This window comes from Equus quagga, chromosome 7 (assembly GCF_021613505.1).
Source record: "Equus quagga isolate Etosha38 chromosome 7, UCLA_HA_Equagga_1.0, whole genome shotgun sequence".
Taxonomy (NCBI): Eukaryota; Metazoa; Chordata; class Mammalia; order Perissodactyla; family Equidae; genus Equus; species Equus quagga.
The window spans coordinates 44,526,033-44,543,991 of NC_060273.1; the positions used below are offsets into that span (position 1 = coordinate 44,526,033).

Genomic DNA, 17,959 nt, shown 5'->3' on the forward strand with positions numbered 1-17,959 from the left:
ATCATTTAAGTGAATTTATGACAATTTATTAATATTTGTAGAAGCAGCTTTCATCTCACAGACAGGAAGATAGGAAGAAAAAAGTATGTAGAGGCTAAAATTTTAACACCATCCTGAATCTTGTCTCTCGCACGTCCCCATTTCCATAGCTTGAGTTTTGATTCTAAGGAAAGATCAAAAACTGTGTTTTGCTCAAGGAGGTGAAGGACTTACACACTGAAAACTATAAGACATTATTGAAAGAAATAGATGATGACATAAAAAGATGGAAAGAGATTCCATGCACATGGATTGGAAGAATAAACAGTTAAAATGTCCATATTACCCAAAGCAATCTACAGGTTCAGTGCAGTGCTAATCAGAATCTTTCTTTACGGAAATAGAGTAAAGAATCCTAAAATTCATATGGGGCAACCAAAGACCCCAAGTTGCTAAAGCAGTCCTGAGAAAAAAAGAACAAAGCTGGAGGCATCACAATCCCTGACTTCAAAATGTACTACAAAGCTGTAGTGATCAAAACGGCATGGTACTGTTACAAAAACAGACACACGGATCAATGGAGCAGAACTGAAAGCCCAGAAATAAAACTCCGCATCTACAGACAGCTAATCTTTGATAAAGGTGCCTAGAACATACAATGAAGAAAAGACAATCTCTTCAATAAATGGTGTTGGGAAGTCTGGACAACTACTTGCAGAAGAATGAAAGTAAACCATTATCTCGCGCCATACACAAAAATAAACTAAAAATGGATCAAAGACGTGAAGATAAGTCCTGAAACCATAAAACTCCTAGAAGATAATATAGGTAGTACACTCTTTGACATCAAACTTAAAAGGATCTTTTCGAATACCATGTCTTCTCAGACAAGGGAAACAAAAGAAAAACTAAACAAGTGGGGATTCATCAGACTAAAGAGCTTCTGCAAGGCAAAAGAAACTAGAATCAAAACAGAGACAACCCACCAATTGGGAGACAATATATATGTGACAAGGGGTTAATCTCTGTAATATATAAGGAACTCACACAACTGAACAACAACAAAACAAACAGCCTGATCAAAAGATTGGCAGAGGATATGAACAGACATTTTTCCAAAGATAGACAGATGGCCAATAAACTCATGAAAAGATGTTCAACATCACTAATCATCATGGAAACGCAAATCAAAACTACACTAAGTTGCCAGCTTGTGCCTGTTAAAGTGGCTATAATCACTAAGACTAAAAACAAATGTTGGAGAGGGTGTGGAGAGAAGGGAACCCTTACACACTGCTGGTGGGAATGCAAACTGGTGCAGCCATTATGGAAAACCGTATGGAGATTCCTCAAAAAACTAAAAGCAGAACTACTATACGACCCAGATATCCCACTACTGAGTATCTACCCAAACAATTTGAAATCAACAATCCAAAGTAACATATGCACCCTTATGTTCATTGCAGCACTATTCACAATAGCCAAGACATGGAAACAATCCAAGTGCCCATCAACTGATAATTGGATAAAGAAGAAGTGGTATATACATACAATGGAACACTACTCAGCCATAAAAAAAAAAATCATCCCATTTGCAACAACATGGAAGGACCTGGAGGGAATTATGCTAAAGAAAATAAGCCATACTGAGAAAGACAAACACCAGATGATTTCACTTATATGTGGAATATAAACAAGCACATGGACAAAGAAAACAGTTCAGTGGTTACCAGGGGAAGGGGGGAGGAGGGTGGGCACAGGGGGTGAACGGGAACACTTGTGTGGTAACAGGCAAGAAATAAGGTACAACTGAAATTTCACGACGATGTAAACTATTATGAAAATAAAAAACACAAAAAACTGGGTTTTGCTCTTTTCTGCTCAAGAAAGAAGTCATTACTTTGAACTGATTAAGGCAGCTCATTAATGAGCCTGTGCATAGCTAAGTTTATTTCGTGATCTTTGATGTCATTATTCACTGAACTTCGTAACCCAAGCCAATTATTCATTATCAAATAAAAACATTTTTGTTGGGTTAACTATACTGAATGCATGAAAAAATGGTTAATTAACTTGATTCAGATTATTGACATTTTCTTTTAGAAATTAGACTTCTGGGATATTTCATCTTTTGGCCGTTAGAAGAGGTGCCATCTTAGGAGTTGGACCTAGGCAGTTGGAGAGCAGGTTTCCGTTATTAAATTATTGCTACTTCCCCTCAGAGCCTGTGGTGGCTTCCTGTCAGCCAGGGAGATAGGTGACTGCTCCTTGCCTGCCTTCTGGGCTTGAGGCTCCGTGGGCCATTGAGTTGCAGCACTGGTGGTCCTGGGAGTGGTAGTCCCCAGGTTGACAGGAGAGAACCTTCACCCATGATACTTCCTCTGCATGTCCTTTGAGGATTTTTTCCTGACTCTATTTTGTACAGCTTCTTGGGTATTGACATTATGCTTTAAGGTCCTCAAAATAATAGTGTTCTGTACATGGTGCAAAGAGAGGGTCTTTTACCTTGTCCCACTGTTTGGATAGAGCAAGAAACTGAATGGCATCAGTCAGACTCCTTTCTTACCCATCAGTGATAGAAGGGCCCAGGCATCCCCACCATCAAGCCCGGACTTCCACATAACCTGTTTTCTCCAGTGGTTTCTTCCCTGCAAACATTGCAGGTTCTTTCCCATGCCCATCACTTTTGTCCCCACTGCATCTCCTGGTTGGATTCTCCTCTGAAACCCCACGGTCTGTCCAGACCCTACCCCAGTCTTTCAAAACTTTCTTGTCTATGAAACCTCCCCAGATAATTGCCGCTCACACTTGGAATGGAACCTCCTCTCTGATTGAACCAAATGCTGCATGGACATATGCACACACATACTCCAGGACTGTAAAATAAGAAGTTTGTGTTTTAAACCAGTAAATTTGTGGTAATTTGTTATAGCAGCAGTAGGAAACGTATACAGGGGATATGTATGCTTTTATATTTTGAGAAATAAAATATAGTAGCAATAGCACATGCTTTACAAAACTTGTTAGTCATCTGTCTAAACTAGAGCTTTATAAAGACATAGGAACAGGTGTGCAGGTGAGCCACAGCGCAGATGCTGGTACAGGGTTAAATAGAAGAGCTGGGACCAGAAGAAAATATTCTTACTTCCAATTTTGAATTGTTTTTACAGTTGTCTTTGATTTGTTCCTATGTTTTTGTTGTTCATGAGAAATATGCTAGTAATATTTATTAGGAAGTTTTAAATATTTACCATTTTGTAGTACTCATTAATATCAACTAAGTTGTAGAGTAAAATTAAGTAATTGCAAGACTTTGAAGTTCTAGTGGGGAAAATGTGTGTACAGTTCTTTCATATACATTCATTTTTTCTTTCACCTTCTAAAATCTCTTATTCAACCAAAATAGTAAAGATTATTTGTTTTATAACAATTCTATGAAGTGTTTAACTTAAAAAAAAAGTGTTTAAATATTAAATCTGGCAGTACTTAGAAGGGACAATTAAAACCTTAACATGAAATGGTTGGTGTAGCTCTAGTTCTGTACAAACGTGAATATTGGCCTCTTAGATTGTATTATTTTCCCTCCATTAGTATAAATAAATTAAAACATAATATTCACAGCAAAACTTCAGTGGTAAAGGAGATATATGGTAAAACGCTGTAATTCAGGAGAGTTGAGTTCTAAGTCCAGCTCTGATCCTCATAGAAGTAGTTCTTTGTGACCCTGGGTAAATCATTGTGTCTTTATGGGCTTTAATATTTTCACCTCTAAAATGAGTGGTTTGGAACTTCTGATTTAAGATGGTGCATCAGACACCTAAACAAAGAGACCAGGAGAGTAGCAATCAATGAATGAGAGCTTTTAATCTGAAATATAAAAAGTAATTGGAAGCTTGATGCAGATAAAACAGAGCAGAGGAAGTGAAAATAAGTAGATGAGACATTTGCAGTAAGGAAGAGAACCAATCTATAGTAGAACCCCCCCCAAAGAGGTTGTGGGTATAGAGATGATGAATACAGAAAATGAAGATGAAACAGGTGGCTAGAAATAGAGGTGTTAATTGAAAGTGTGTCTATAAAACAACTATGCCAATTGACTCCCAGCTTTCCCACCCCAATCCCCCTGCTCAGCATTTGCCCCTAGAGAGTAGGCAGGCCAGTGAAGAATTATTAGGCCAGAATCCAGGGAAGGACAGAACCCTAGTGAGGGGAGCCCAGAATTTGGGGCCGTCTGTCCCTTGAGGGCATTTGAAAGTTCTGGAGTGGGCAGCTGAGAGATTGAGTAGTTCTTTTGGCTGCCTGTGGGGCTGGGAGCCAGGGATTGGAGTCCAGGGCCCTCTAGAGGGGTCTAGTGAACTTCATTTGTTTTGAATTGGGCCCATAAAGAGCTGCATCCTAGAAGTAAGGATGAACCAGAAAGAGACAGGCTCTTGCAGGCACTGCCATTCAGCTTCAAATCATGTCATTTGCTGGACTTGTACTGAGGTGAACCCAAATTGCTCCTGCCCCCAGGTACCCAGCAGAAGTAAATGTAAATTTCCTCTTGAGGAAGATAGCATCATCTTGTATATCAAATTATTTCTAGGTAGTTTTACAAGTACGAGGCTCAGCACATAATCAGAAATAACTAGGCACACAAGGAGATTAGACAACATGCACAAAATTCAGCACAGACAACAGAGAAAAGAAACAGATCCATGGGAGATGTTGGTCTTAATCAGATCCAGACTTTTAAATAGCTATGATGTTATATTCAGCATGATAAAAGACAAGATGAAAAATTTCTGGTGGAGAAATGAAAACTTAAAAAAAAAACAGAAATTCTAGAACTGTAAGATATAGTAATTGAATTATGAAGTTAATGGATGGGTTTAATAGCATATTAGATATAACTGGAGAGAGAATTAGTGATCTGAAAGATAGGTCAGAAAAAATATCCAAAAATGAAGCCTGGAGAGACAAAAAGAGTAGAAAAATACAGAAGAGAAGATGTGTTAGTTTTGTCTTGCGGCATTGCAAATTGCCACAAACTTAGCAGTTTGTAACAGTGTATAATCTCAGTTCTGTAGGCTGGGAATCTGATGGGCAGCAGAGCCCAGCTCTCTGCTCAGCATCTCACAAGGCTGAAATCAAGATGTTGGCTGAACTGGGCTCTTATCTGGAGGCTCTGGGGAAGAATCTGCTTCCAAGTGCATTCAGGTTGTTGGCAGAACCCCAGTCCTTGCAGCTGGAGGTCTGAGGTCCCCATTTCCTCACTCCCTATCAACCAGGGGCCATTCTGCTCCTAGAGGCTCCTGCTTTCCTTCTCGCATGACCCCCTCCATCTTAAAGGCAGCAATGGCACATCCAGTCCTTCTCAGGACTCATCTCTCTCTGACTTCACCTTCTTCCCACCTGCCAGAACAAAGTCTGCTCCTAGAGGGCTCTTGTGATAGTTGAGCCCCTGACCCCAAACTACCTTTTGTTGAATTACTGAGTATGTATAGCCCCGTTGCAGGACACAGGTCCAATATACAAAAAAACTCAAATGCCTAGAAATTGGTAGAACAAACCACTTTTGAAAACAGTTTGACATTATTTACTAAAATAGAAGCTATGCAATCCCTCTTAGCTATCTACTCGTAAGAAATACATGCATAGGGGACCCAGAACCATGTAGGAGAATGTTTATGACCATGTTTTATATAATTGCTTGCAGAACTGAAAACAATTATCTATCAACGTTATGTCATATAGTTATGTAAAGGAATATTATAGCAATGACACAGAATGAATTATAGCTACACATCTCACAAATAGAATAGGTGAGTGAAAAAAGTCAGACACAGATGATTTCAAAAACCAGGCAAAGATAAGTCAGAAGTAGTTAGCATCTTTAGGGAACAGGATGGGTGATGATTGGTAGGAGATGCATGAGGGGCTTTGGGGATGCTGAAAAAACATGGCTCTTTACAATCAATCTTGAGCCAGTGAGCAAAAAAAGGAAACAAAGGAATGAATATCAGAGAGGCGTAAGCCTTCTCACCAGCGACACTCAACACTGGAGATCAGTGAGTTCCGAGAGCACATGGATTTTGAAATCAACCAAGGGTGAGGGCAGAGTAAGATCGTTTATTTTCCATGCCCTTTTTCTGAGGAAATTGCTTGAGGATGTACTCCAAGAAGAAGGAGAATACCAGGACGTGTCATGTGAGAAACAGTGGAGGCTAGTGAAAAGAAATCCCAGGATGATAACCATGTAGCAGGCCTTGAAAGAAACTCTAGGAAAAACATCTCCAAAAAGAATGGAATAGATTCCAAACAATAGATAATGTGAGTAAGAAACCAGGAAGTACTGGTGATAGGCTTAGCAAAGGTTTATTTTTCTTTCCTTAATAATAAAAATAAAAAGTTTATTAGAAATTTGTGGGAGGAGAGCTAGAAAAAGTCATGGTCTAAGTATAAAAGAAATTAAAAGGACATCATGTTTGAGCAATTGATGAAATGTGAAAAAAAGAATCCATTTGACCTTAATGTTGGAAACATCTCATTCTCTTATGAGTGGCAGCAAGGGTCATGTGATCTTTAGAAATGAAATGTAATCCCAGCTGTGCAATTAGTAATATTTACATGTGCACACACATACACATACATTCTCTGTCTTGATTTTCAACTTTTATACACATCCTAAAGAAGAAACACAGAAGACTGAGTTATAGATGTGTTATCAAGTTTGACCACTTAAGACAGAAGTTTAGAGGAAAAGGGAAGAGAGTAGAGAGCTGGAGGAGAAAGGAACTGGCATATAATAGTCTCGTTTTAAATACTGGAGAGTCAAGAGGTTCCTTTGAAAGTTGATGGAACAAGGAATTTCGGCATGTTGTTTGAAGTCACAAGGGTAACCAAGGGAAAAGTTAAAAATAACACGAGAACAAAACCTGGGAGGAGTTAGGGGTTTAAGTAAATGACTAAATCCTCAGTTTTCATAATGGGGAGTAAGTAAATCATTTCTAAAGTTGATAAGTGAGGAAATCATGATAAAAGTGTGTTCTTTGAATTTGAGAAGTGACCACAAGAATTAAAACTAGGAATAATTGAAGGGAGTTGTTCCTGGAGTTGGAACTAGGGTTGGGGGAGCGTGTGTCTGCTCAAATACTCAAAATAGGCTCATTTGGCTCATTTTGGACAAAAACTTTTGAGACCAAAAGAAGTGTATTTGTTTTCAAATTCTTGAGACTGTAAAATATATATATAGATACAAATACACATTTGTATAGAAGCATACTAAATAATTTCACAAGTAGATTTATCTTTAATACTTTATAATTCATATGAACGGACATTTGCATATTGACATGTAAATTTACATATGTGTATCTATGTACACATAATGTCAAATGAATTAAAAAATAATTCCAAAGTAACATGAATTTTCTGTTAATTCTTAACCAAATACAACAGCGGGCAGCCTTCAATTAAAAACAAGTTGAGTTAAGTTAGGGTTGTTTAACATTACTAATAGAAGGAATTAAATATAATTAATATTATAAACTGAATAGAATAAATAAATAGAAACCATATTTTAAATGGTGCTTAGGTTCTCAGGTGGTCTTTAGCAGCTTTTAACCCCTGATGAGTAGCCAAAAGATACTAACAACACTATTGGTACTAGTTTGAAACCCAAAAATGTGCAATCAGGCTGCTCAATATTTCATGTCTATTTTCTGGAGGAAAATGAGGCATAAATTTCAGCTTGGAACTTGAGATGCTGGAAACACAGCCTCTAGATTTTATTCTCACTGTAATAGTATGAGGAGGTATTTCTAGTCAAATTTTATATATAGCAATTGCTTATGTTAGGAATTTTGTATCTTGGGGATTCACCATGAGCTGAGATTTTGGCTTCTGTTTTCTTTTTAGATTCTTTTGTCTGGGAAAAAACACAATCAATCAAAACTTAGATTTATTATATCTTCTCATGAACTCAACCATTTCTTCCAATGTGATACTCCAAAACATACTTATTTTGTTCTGCGATAATAAGTGACTTTTTTTCAACTTACTGGCATAATTAAACTGAAGATTTCATTTCTTGACTGGTTTTACATGCTCTGTATTAAATTAATTGTTTCTGAACATAATAATTTCAACTAAACTAATGAAAAGTCAAGGTGCAAAAGATTGCTGAATCCCATCCTAAATGCAGCTGCCATGTCCATGGCCCTGCAAAGGAGTCAGTCCGTCCTGCACTCTTAGCCGGCTCACCCAGCTCTTCATGTGTACAAGGACCTTGGATGGAAACAAAGACTTTTCCTTATTTGTTACTCATTAAAAAAGATAATACACTGAATGTGCATTCTGCATTGCTTTATTTTCTAAAATCATTCTAATGGATTGCTTATTATATTTCCTAATTATAGTGCTGCTTTTGATACAGTTCTTGGGATAAATGTTGCAGTCAAGAAACTAAGCCGTCCTTTTCAGAATCAAACTCATGCAAAGAGAGCTTATCGTGAACTCGTCCTCTTAAAATGTGTCAATCATAAAAATGTAAGTTATGTCTGTGTGTCCTCTGTATATTTTAATATTGTCAGTGATGTGATCATCTTGGGTCTTTGGAGATACATTGAGTTTAGACTTGGGGTAAACTGGTGATAAAAATAACATTAAAATGGCAATATTTTATTGATAAAATTCTTAACATTGTGGAAATTGAAGTCAGAGACATCATGGTCATAAGAATTTTGGTCACTAGACAAGGATAGGAATGTCAGTTAACTCTCTAACCATTTGATTTTCACTATTTCTGTTTCTATAAAATGACAACACTATTGACCTAACAAATTGAGAAACAGCTAAATATTTTTTGGGAAAACATTGTGTTATAAGTAGCTTTTTACCTTGTAATTCTGGACACCTCAGTTTTAAAGAAACATTATTAGATATTATATTTAAGATAGCTGTACTTAGCATCCCCACAGAAATCAACCCACTGTAAATTTTAAGCAGAAATAGTATGTCTCTGGAAAATGAACTATTCAGGCACATGATATTTCCTACTACTGGTCTCTGAGCATTCTTTTTTTTTTATTATTATTGAGTTCATAATAGTTTACATAAATGTGAGATTTCAGTTGTACATTATTTCTTGTCTGTCACCACATAAGCGCTCCCCTTCACCCCCTGTGCCCACCCCACACCCCCCTTCCCCTGGTGACCACTGAACTATTTTCTTTGTCCATGTGCTTGTTTATATTCCACATGTGAGTGAAATCATCTGGTGTTTGTCTTTCTCAGTATGGCTTATTTTGCTTAGCATAATTCCCTCCAGGTCCTTCCATGTTGTTGCAAATGGGATGATTATGTCCTTTTTTATGGCTGAGTAGTATTCCATTGTATGTATATACCACTTCTTCTTTATCCGATCATCAGTCAATGGGCACTTGGATTGTTTCCATGTCTTGGCTATTGTGAATAGTGCTGCAGTGAACATAAGGGTGCATATGTTACTTTGGATTGTTGATTTCAAATTGTTTGGGTAGATACCCAGTAGTGGGATAGCTGGGTCATATGGTAGCTCTGTTTTTAGTTTTTTGAGGAATCTCCATACTGTTTTCCATAATGGCTGCACCAGTTTGCATTCCCACCAGCAGTGTGTAAGGGTTCTCTTCTCTCCACACCCTCTCCAACATTTGTTATTTTTAGTCTTAGTGATTATAGCCACTTTAACAGGTGCAAGCTGGCATCTTAGTGTAGTTTCGATTTGCGTTTCCATGATGATTAGTGATGTTGAACATCTTTTCATGAGTTTATTGGCCATCTGTATATCCTCTTTGGAAAAATGTCTGTTCATATCCTCTGCCCATTTTTTGATCGGGTTGTTTGTTTTCAGTTGTGTGAGTTCCTTATATATTACAGAGATTAACACCTTGTCAGATATATGATGTGCAAATATTGTCTCCCAATTGGTGGGTTGTCTCTGTTTTGATTCTAGTTTCTTTTGCCTTGCAGAAGCTCTTTAGTCTGATGAATCCCCACTTGTTTAGTTTTTCTTTTGTTTCCCTTGTCTGAGAGGACATGGTATTCAAAAAGATCCTTTTTAGTTTGATGTCAAAGAGTGTACTACGTATATTATCTTCTAGGAGTTTTATGGTTTCAGGACTTATCTTCAGGTCTTTGATCCGTTTTTAGTTTATTTTTGTGTATGGCGTGAGATAGTGGTCTATCTTCATTCTTCTGCATGTGGCTGTCCAGTTTTCCCAACACCACTTATTGAAGACACTATCTTTTCTCCATTGTATGTTCTTGGCACCTTTGTTGAAGATTAGCTGTCCATAGATGTGTGGTTTTATTTCTAGGCTTTCAGTTCTGCTCCATTGATCTGTGTGCCTGTTTTTGTACCACTACTATGCCGTTTTGATCACTACAGCTTTGTAGTACATTTTGAAGTCGGGGATTGTGATACCTCCAGCTTTGTTCTCTTTTCTCAGGATTGCCTTAGCAATTCAGGGTCTTTGGTTGCCCCATATGCATTTTAGGATCCTTCATTCTATTTCCGTGAAGAATGTCATTGGGATTCTGATTGGGATTGCATTGAATCTGTAGATTGCTTTGTGTAGTATGGACATTCTAACTGTTTATTCTTCCAATCCATGAGCAAGGAATCTCTTTCCATCTTTTTATGTCATTATCAGTTTCTTTCAGTAATATCTTATAGTTTTCATGTATAAGTCCTTCACCTCCTTGGTTAAATTTATTCCTAGGTACTTTATTCTTTTAGTTGCAATTGCAAATGGAATTGTATTCTTGAGTTCTCTTTGTAAGTTTGTTATTGGAGTATGGAAAAGCAACCAATTTTTGTAAGTTGACTCTGTACCCTGCAATTTTACTGTAGTTGTTAATTATTTCTGTTAGTTGTCTGATGGATTTTTGGGGGTTTTCTATATATAAGATCATGTCGTCTGCAAACAGCGAGAGTTTCACTTTTTCACTCCCTATTTGGATTCCTTTTATTCCTTTCTGTTGCCTAATTGCTCTGGCCAAAACTTCCAGTACTATGTTGAGTAAGAGTGGTGATAGTGGCCATCCTTGTCTCATTCCTGTTCTCAGGGGGATGGCGCTCAGTTTTTGCCCATTGAGTATGATGTTGGCTGTGGGTTTGTCATATATGGCCTTTATTATGTTGAGGTAATTTCCTTCTATCCCCATTTTGTTCAGAGTTTTTATCATAAATGGCTGTTGGATCTTGTCGAATGCTTTCTCTGCATCTCTTGAGATGATCATGTGGTTTTTATTCCTCAATTTGTTGATGTGGTGTATCACGATTGATTTGCAGATGTTGAACCATCCCTGTGTCCCTGGTATGAATCCCAGTTGATCATGATGTATGATTCTTTTCATGTATTGCTGAATTCAGGTTGCCAAAATTTTGTTGAGAATTTTTGCATCTATGTTCATAGCGATATTGGCCTGTAGTTCTCCTTTTTCGTGCTGTCCTTGTCAGGCTTTGGTATCAGAGTGATGTCGGCCTTGTAGAATGTGTTAGGAAGTGTTCCATCCTCCCTAATTTTTTGAAATAGCTTGAGAAGGATAGGTATTAAATCCTCTCTGAAAGTTTGGTAGAATTCCCCAGGAAAGCCGTCTGGTCCTGGAGTTTTATTCTTTGGAATGCTTTTGATGGCTGTTTATCTCTTTCCTTGTAATTGGTCTATTCAGAGTGTTTCTTCTTGACTCAGCTTTGGAAGATTGTAAGAGTCTAAGAATTTATCCATTCCCTCTAGGTTGTCCATTTTGTTGGCATATAGTTTTTTGTAGTATTCTCTTATAATCCCTCATATTCCTGTGGAGTCTATTGTTATTTATCCTCTTTCATCTCTGATTTTGTTTATTTGAGCTTTCTCTCTTTTTTTCTTTGTAAGTCTGGCTAGGGGTTTGTCAATTTTATTTATCTTCTCAAAGAACCAGCTCTTTGTTTCATTGATCCTTTCTACTGCCTTTTTTGTTTCAGTAGCATTTATTTCTGCTCTGATTTTTATTATTTCTCTCCTCCTGCTGACTTTGGGCTTTTTTTGTTCTTCTTTTTCTAGTTCAGTTAGGTGTAATTTGAGATTACTTATTTGGGATTTTTCTTGTTTGTTAAGATGAGCCTCTATTGCGATGAATTTCCCCCTTAATACAGCTTTTGCTGCATCCCATATGAGTTGGTATGGTATGTTTTCATTTTCATTTGTCTCCACATATTTTTTGATTTCTCCTTTAATTTCTTCAATGATCCATTGCTTGTTCAGTAGCATATTGTTTAGTCTCCACATCATTGTCCCTTTTTCTTATAATTACTTTCTAGCTTTATAGCATTGTGATTGGAGAAGATGCTTGTTATTATTTCAATTTTTTTACATTTATTGAGGCTTGCCTTGTTTCCCAACATATGTTCCATCCTTGAGAATGTTCCATGCACATTTGAAAAGAATGTGTATTCTGCTGTTTTTGGATGGAGTGTTCTATATATGTCTGTTAAGTCCAACTGGTTTAGCTTTTCATTTAATTCTACTGTTTCCTTGTTGATTTTCTGCCTGGATAATCTATACATTGATGTGAGTGGGGTGTTGAGGTCCCCTACTAGTATTGCGTGATTTTTAATATCTTCTTTTCGGTTTGTTAATAGTTGCTTTATGAACTTTGCTGCTCCTGTGTTGAGTGCATAGATATTTCGAAGCAGCATTTCTTCTTGATGGAGTATCCCTTTGATCATTATATACAGCCCCTCTTTGTCTCTCTTTACCTGACCTTATCTTGAAGTCTACTTTGTCTGATATAAGTATTGTGACACCTGTTTTCTTTTGTTTGCCATTAGCTTAGAGTATCGTCTTCCACTCCTTCACTCTGAGCCTGTGTTTGTCATTGGAGCTGAGATGTGTTTCCTGGAGGCAGCATATTGTTGGGTCTTGTTCTTAATCCATCTCGCCACTCTCTGTCTTTTTATTGGAGAATTCAGTCCATTTATGTTTAGGGTGATTAGTGATGTATGAGGGCTTAATGCTGTCGTTATATCACTCGTTTTCTGGTTTTCCTACATTTCCTTTGTTTCTCATCCTGTATGTTTTCATCTACCCTTTGAATTATGTAGTTTTTTATGATGCATTTCTTTGTTTTCTCCTTATTTATTTTTTTGTGTCTCTGTTCTGCTTTTTTGTTTAATGGTTACCCTGAAGTTTGTATTCAGAATCTCATGTATAAGATAGTCTATTTTCTGATGGCCTCTTATTTCCTTAGTCTAAACTGATAGTCCCTTTTCTCCTCCCCTCCTAAGTGGTTTTTCTCATATCTTATTCCAACTTGTGTTGTTTGTGGTTAAAGTGACAAGATTGTCTTTGTTTTTGGTGTTTTCCTTCCCTTTAGCCTAATGCTATACTTGAATAATTGCTATCCTATTCTGATTCTGTCTACCTATTTATCTCCTTACTCTGTGTTTTGTGACCCCTTTCTCCCTTTTTTTCTTTTTTCAGGTTTGAGGGCCTTCTTCAGCATTTCTTGTAAGGGGGGGGGCGGGTCTCGTGGCTACAAAGTCCCTTTGCTTTTGGTTGTCTGGGAAAGATTTGATTTCTCCCTCATATCTGAAGGATATTTTTGCTGGATAGAGTATTCTTAGCTGAAGATTCTTGTCTTTTAAAGTATTGAATATGTCATTCCATTCTCTCCTAGCTTGTAAGGTTTCTGCAGAGAAATCTGCTGAAAGCCTACTAGGGGTTCCTTTGTAGGTTATCTTCTTCTGCCTTGCTGCCCTGTTTCTTTGTCATTCATTTTGGCCAGTTTTACTACTATATGCCTTGTAGTAGGTCTTTTTACATTGACAAATCTAGGATATCTGGAAGCTTCTTCTACATATATTTCCCTCTTTCCCTAGATTTGGGAAGTTCTCTGCTATTATTTTTTGAACGTACTTTCTGCTCTATTATCCTTCTCTTCACCTTCTTGAATACCTATAATTCTTATGTTGCATTTCCTCATTGAGTCAGATATTTCTCAGAGACTTTGTTCATTTCTCTTTAGTCTTAGTTCTCTCTCCTCTGTCTGGAGCACTTCAACATGTCTGTCTTCTATTATGCTGATATGCTCCTCTATGGCGTCCCCTTGGGTGTTAAGGGAATCAGTATTTTGTTTTGTCTCTTCCATTGTGTCTTTCATCTCCAGTATTTCTGATTGATTCTTTATAGTTTTGATCTCTCTCATGAAGTAGCTCCTGAACTCGTTGAATTGTTTCTCTACATTCTCTTTTACCTTGTTGAGTTTCTTGGTGATAGCTATTTTGAATTCATTGTCATTTAGATTACGTATTTCTGTGTCCTCAGGACTGAGTTCTGGGTGCTTGTTGTTTTCTCTCTGGTCTGGAGATTTGATGTAGTGTCTGATGTTGGAAGCTCGGGTCTTTCTCATTCTGATATTATTTGGTTGCAGTTGCCACTTATAGCCACTGGGTAGGGGTCGAGAGACGCGTATTCTGAGCCCTCCACCTTCAGCCGCAATGGCGCAGGGTGGGTGGGGGGAGGGGCGCTTTCTCCTGTGTGCTTTCTCAATCCGCTCTTGCTATCTGGTCTCCTGGGGTCTTGGCTTAATGAGGTCACCCCATGCAAAAGCTTTCCCCCATTAGAGAGCTTCCCTGTAGGCCGCAAGGGGCTTAGGGAGTCCTGGGTGATACCGCAGATGTGCTACCCCTTGCCCACTCCTTCCCTCAAGGATCCTCCCGCAGCAGCAACCACAGTCTTTATGGGAGGGGGTGAAGATCAGTCTTACCACGTTCCACCTCCTTCGAGGGGGGCTTCAGCCTCTCCACCCTCTGTTGTGTGGCTGCATGTCTCTCCGAGGTTTTTGTGTTGTTAGAATGTCTTTTCTTGGAGTATGGATGCCAGTTTTTATTGTTGTATGTTGGAGGGCAGAGAGTCACGGGCATGTTCTCTCCGCCATGATGCTGACGTCACTCTTCTGAGCATTCTTTTAAACATGATTTTGATAACCTTGCCATAACACGTTCAATCTGGAAAGGGCTTTGGAGAACACCCCGTAGGACCCCTTATTGTTGAGGCGGGTGAGTATGTAAGAGTACACTCAACTCTATGGCTCCTTTTATTTTAACATTTGTGCTGGATCTTTCTGGTGTAGGGACATTAAATATGAAACTAAGATTCATTCTTTTGAGTCTGTGCTCTGAGTTTGTTTTTAATTTCTTCACTGTGAGCTTTATTTTACCTATTGATTTTTTAAAAATTTTTCGGGTTATAAAAAATTCTATGGTTATTATGTCTAGAAATTCCAACAATGTAAACAAGAAAGCAAAAATCCTTGAAAATCCCACCACCCACAGATCACTATCATTAACATTTTGGTGAGCATTCTTGTGTGTATATATACACACATAGATACACAAGATCAGTTATGTTGTTATACATTCTTTTTTTCCCTCATGAAGTGTTGCTAGATCTCATATACTTTAATGAACATAGATATAAACCATTTTTTAAAGGGCCACATAAGATACACAATAATTTATTTAACCAATCACCTATTATTGGATATTTAGATTGTTTCTGGTTTTTTACTCTTACCAACAATGCTGCAGTGAACATCCTTACACATGCATCTTTGCACACTTGTCCAGATGAATGTCTTGGCCAAGATTGCTCAGTCAAAGAGTATGCACACTTCTGGCTTTCATATATGCTGACAAATTAACCTCAAGGAAGACTGTCAGTTTTACACTTTCGTTAAGAGTATCTGAGAATGTCTTTTATTTCAGAATCCTCCAGTACACCATATTATTGCTTTTTTGTTTTACTTTACCAGTCTGATAGATGACAAATGATACCTTATTTTTATTTGGGAGATTGAATTTCTTTCCATATCTCTGTTAACCAGTTTTTTTTCTTGAGAATTTATTTTCCATAACCTTTGTCCATTTTCCTCTTGGACTATTGGTCTCTTTCTTATGCATTTATAGAAGATCTTTGTATAGCGAAACTATCAACCCTCACTTCTTTTCCGTTTGACCTTATTTAGGTCACTTTTGCCATACTAATTTTTTTTGTGTGGTTTATTTTGGTTTGGGTTTAATGTAATCAAATCTTGTGGGTTTCCTGTCATTCTTAGGAAGGCTTTTCTACACCAGGATTATATAGATGTTTATCTGTATATTAATGTTTTATGGTTTCATGTTTTAGGTTTAAACCTTTGTTCCATATTGAGTTTATCTTGATATAAGGATTGAAGTATGGTTCCAGTTTTATGTTTTCCTTGGCTAGCCAGCTACCACAATCATATATACTAAATAATTCATCTTTCTCTGGGTCATTTGAAATGATTGAAGATGTGTCTTTGATGCTCAAGCAGCGAAACTCATTGTTTAACCATTGGGGTGCCAAGAGTAGGCCTGCAGGGGTCAGTTCTAGGACCCTCTTTAAAGTACATAAATAATGCTATGAGGTATTTCATCTTTATCATACCAAAAATACAAGCTTAGCATTCATATTTCAAAACTTTTTAGAAATTTACACGTAGTATTTAAGTTTTCAGAGTTAATATATTGCTTTATTTAGTGTTTTTCTGCCCATAATTTCTAGTTATTTATATTAAAAACCAGAAAGACATTTTGTGTTAAAATTCTGTAATAATAAGTTACTCAGGACACATAAAAGTGATTTGATTGAAAGTGCATCTTATTTCCAAGGTGAGAATCCTAATCATTTAGCTTTTTTCAAATGCTATGTAATAGAATGTTTTGTTAAAAACAGTGACAATAATAATAAATACTGAGCTTGGCTGTGATTTTTTTTCCAGTTTTAATACATGTTAATGTTAAACTTAATTTTTATAATCAAGTAGAGTCGTCTGACATGCTGAGGTGTAATTAATTTTCTCTTTTCAGATAATTAGTTTGTTAAATGTGTTTACACCACAAAAAACTCTTGAAGAATTTCAAGATGTGTAAGTATCATTTTTATACAGTAATGCACTATGTATCAAAGACTGAAAATTTAGAAAAAGAAGTAGCTGCTTTTTTTACTTAGGAAATGTAGGTTTCAATACATTTTTAATGATGTCTTAGCTACTTTTCTTTGTGGAAGAGAAATATTAAGTTAAATGGTTAATAATATTCAACTCTTTGTGCCTAGATGGTTATCATCTCCGTAACAGATAAAGGATGACTGAAGATAATTTTTCAGAGCAGACAGTGACCATTAATGCTGCTGATTTGCTTTATTGTAATATAAAATGTTTTTCTTCAGTTTCCTGAAAGCTCACATTATAGGGTTCAGGTGTTTACAATTATTATTTGAAATGGTTGTCATTAAATATTGTGTGTTTCCAAAATCTGAAACAGAGGTATCTTACTAACCATGAAATGAAGTGTCAATTTCTCATATCAAGATATAAGGCCCACCTTCATCCTAAGTTCACTGATGTATTCATTCATTCAACAAATATTTGATTGCCAGCCGCATTAGGCACTGTCTTTCACTTGGCATACTTTAGTGACCAAAATAGACAAAAATCTCTTTTATTACTTAAGGTGGTAATACTGCCTCCTACAGCTTGCCAGGAAAACTAGGGAGGGTGGACCATCAACACAATAAATAAGAAAATGAAGCGTTCATGAGGATGTGGCAAGTGGTCTGGAAGAAGCAGAGCTGGGTGAGGGGGTCAGAAGTGCTGGGGATTAGGAATCAGGTTGCAATTTTAAGTAGGGTGGTTGGGGAAAGACCTCACTGGATTGCTGACATTTGAAGAAAGCCTTGAAGGAAGTGAGGGGGTTAGTCCTACAGATACTTAGGGGAAGATGGAATCAAGACAGAAGGAATAGGCAGTACAAAGGAGTGGAAGTGGGAGCATGCTTGGTGTGTTCTAAGAGCAGCAAGAGGCCAGCACAGCTGGAGTGGAGGGAGCAGAGGAGAGTAGAAGAGCTGGGCTCAGAGAAGTGATGAGGCCACATATTGCTGGGCCTCTAGGCCAT

General features: G+C 37.4%; 1 protein-coding gene across 3 annotated transcripts in view; it reads left to right on the forward strand.

Moving 5' to 3' along the window:
* MAPK9 (mitogen-activated protein kinase 9) overlaps positions 1–17,959 on the forward strand; it is a 52,019-nt gene that overhangs the window by 11,338 nt on the left and 22,722 nt on the right. For all 3 annotated transcript variants that reach the window (XM_046667338.1, XM_046667339.1, XM_046667337.1), the window contains exons 3-4: positions 8,379–8,508; positions 16,874–16,932. In XM_046667338.1, the coding sequence (XP_046523294.1) occupies positions 8,379–8,508; positions 16,874–16,932 (189 nt within the window). The remainder of the gene's footprint in view (positions 1–8,378; positions 8,509–16,873; positions 16,933–17,959) is intronic.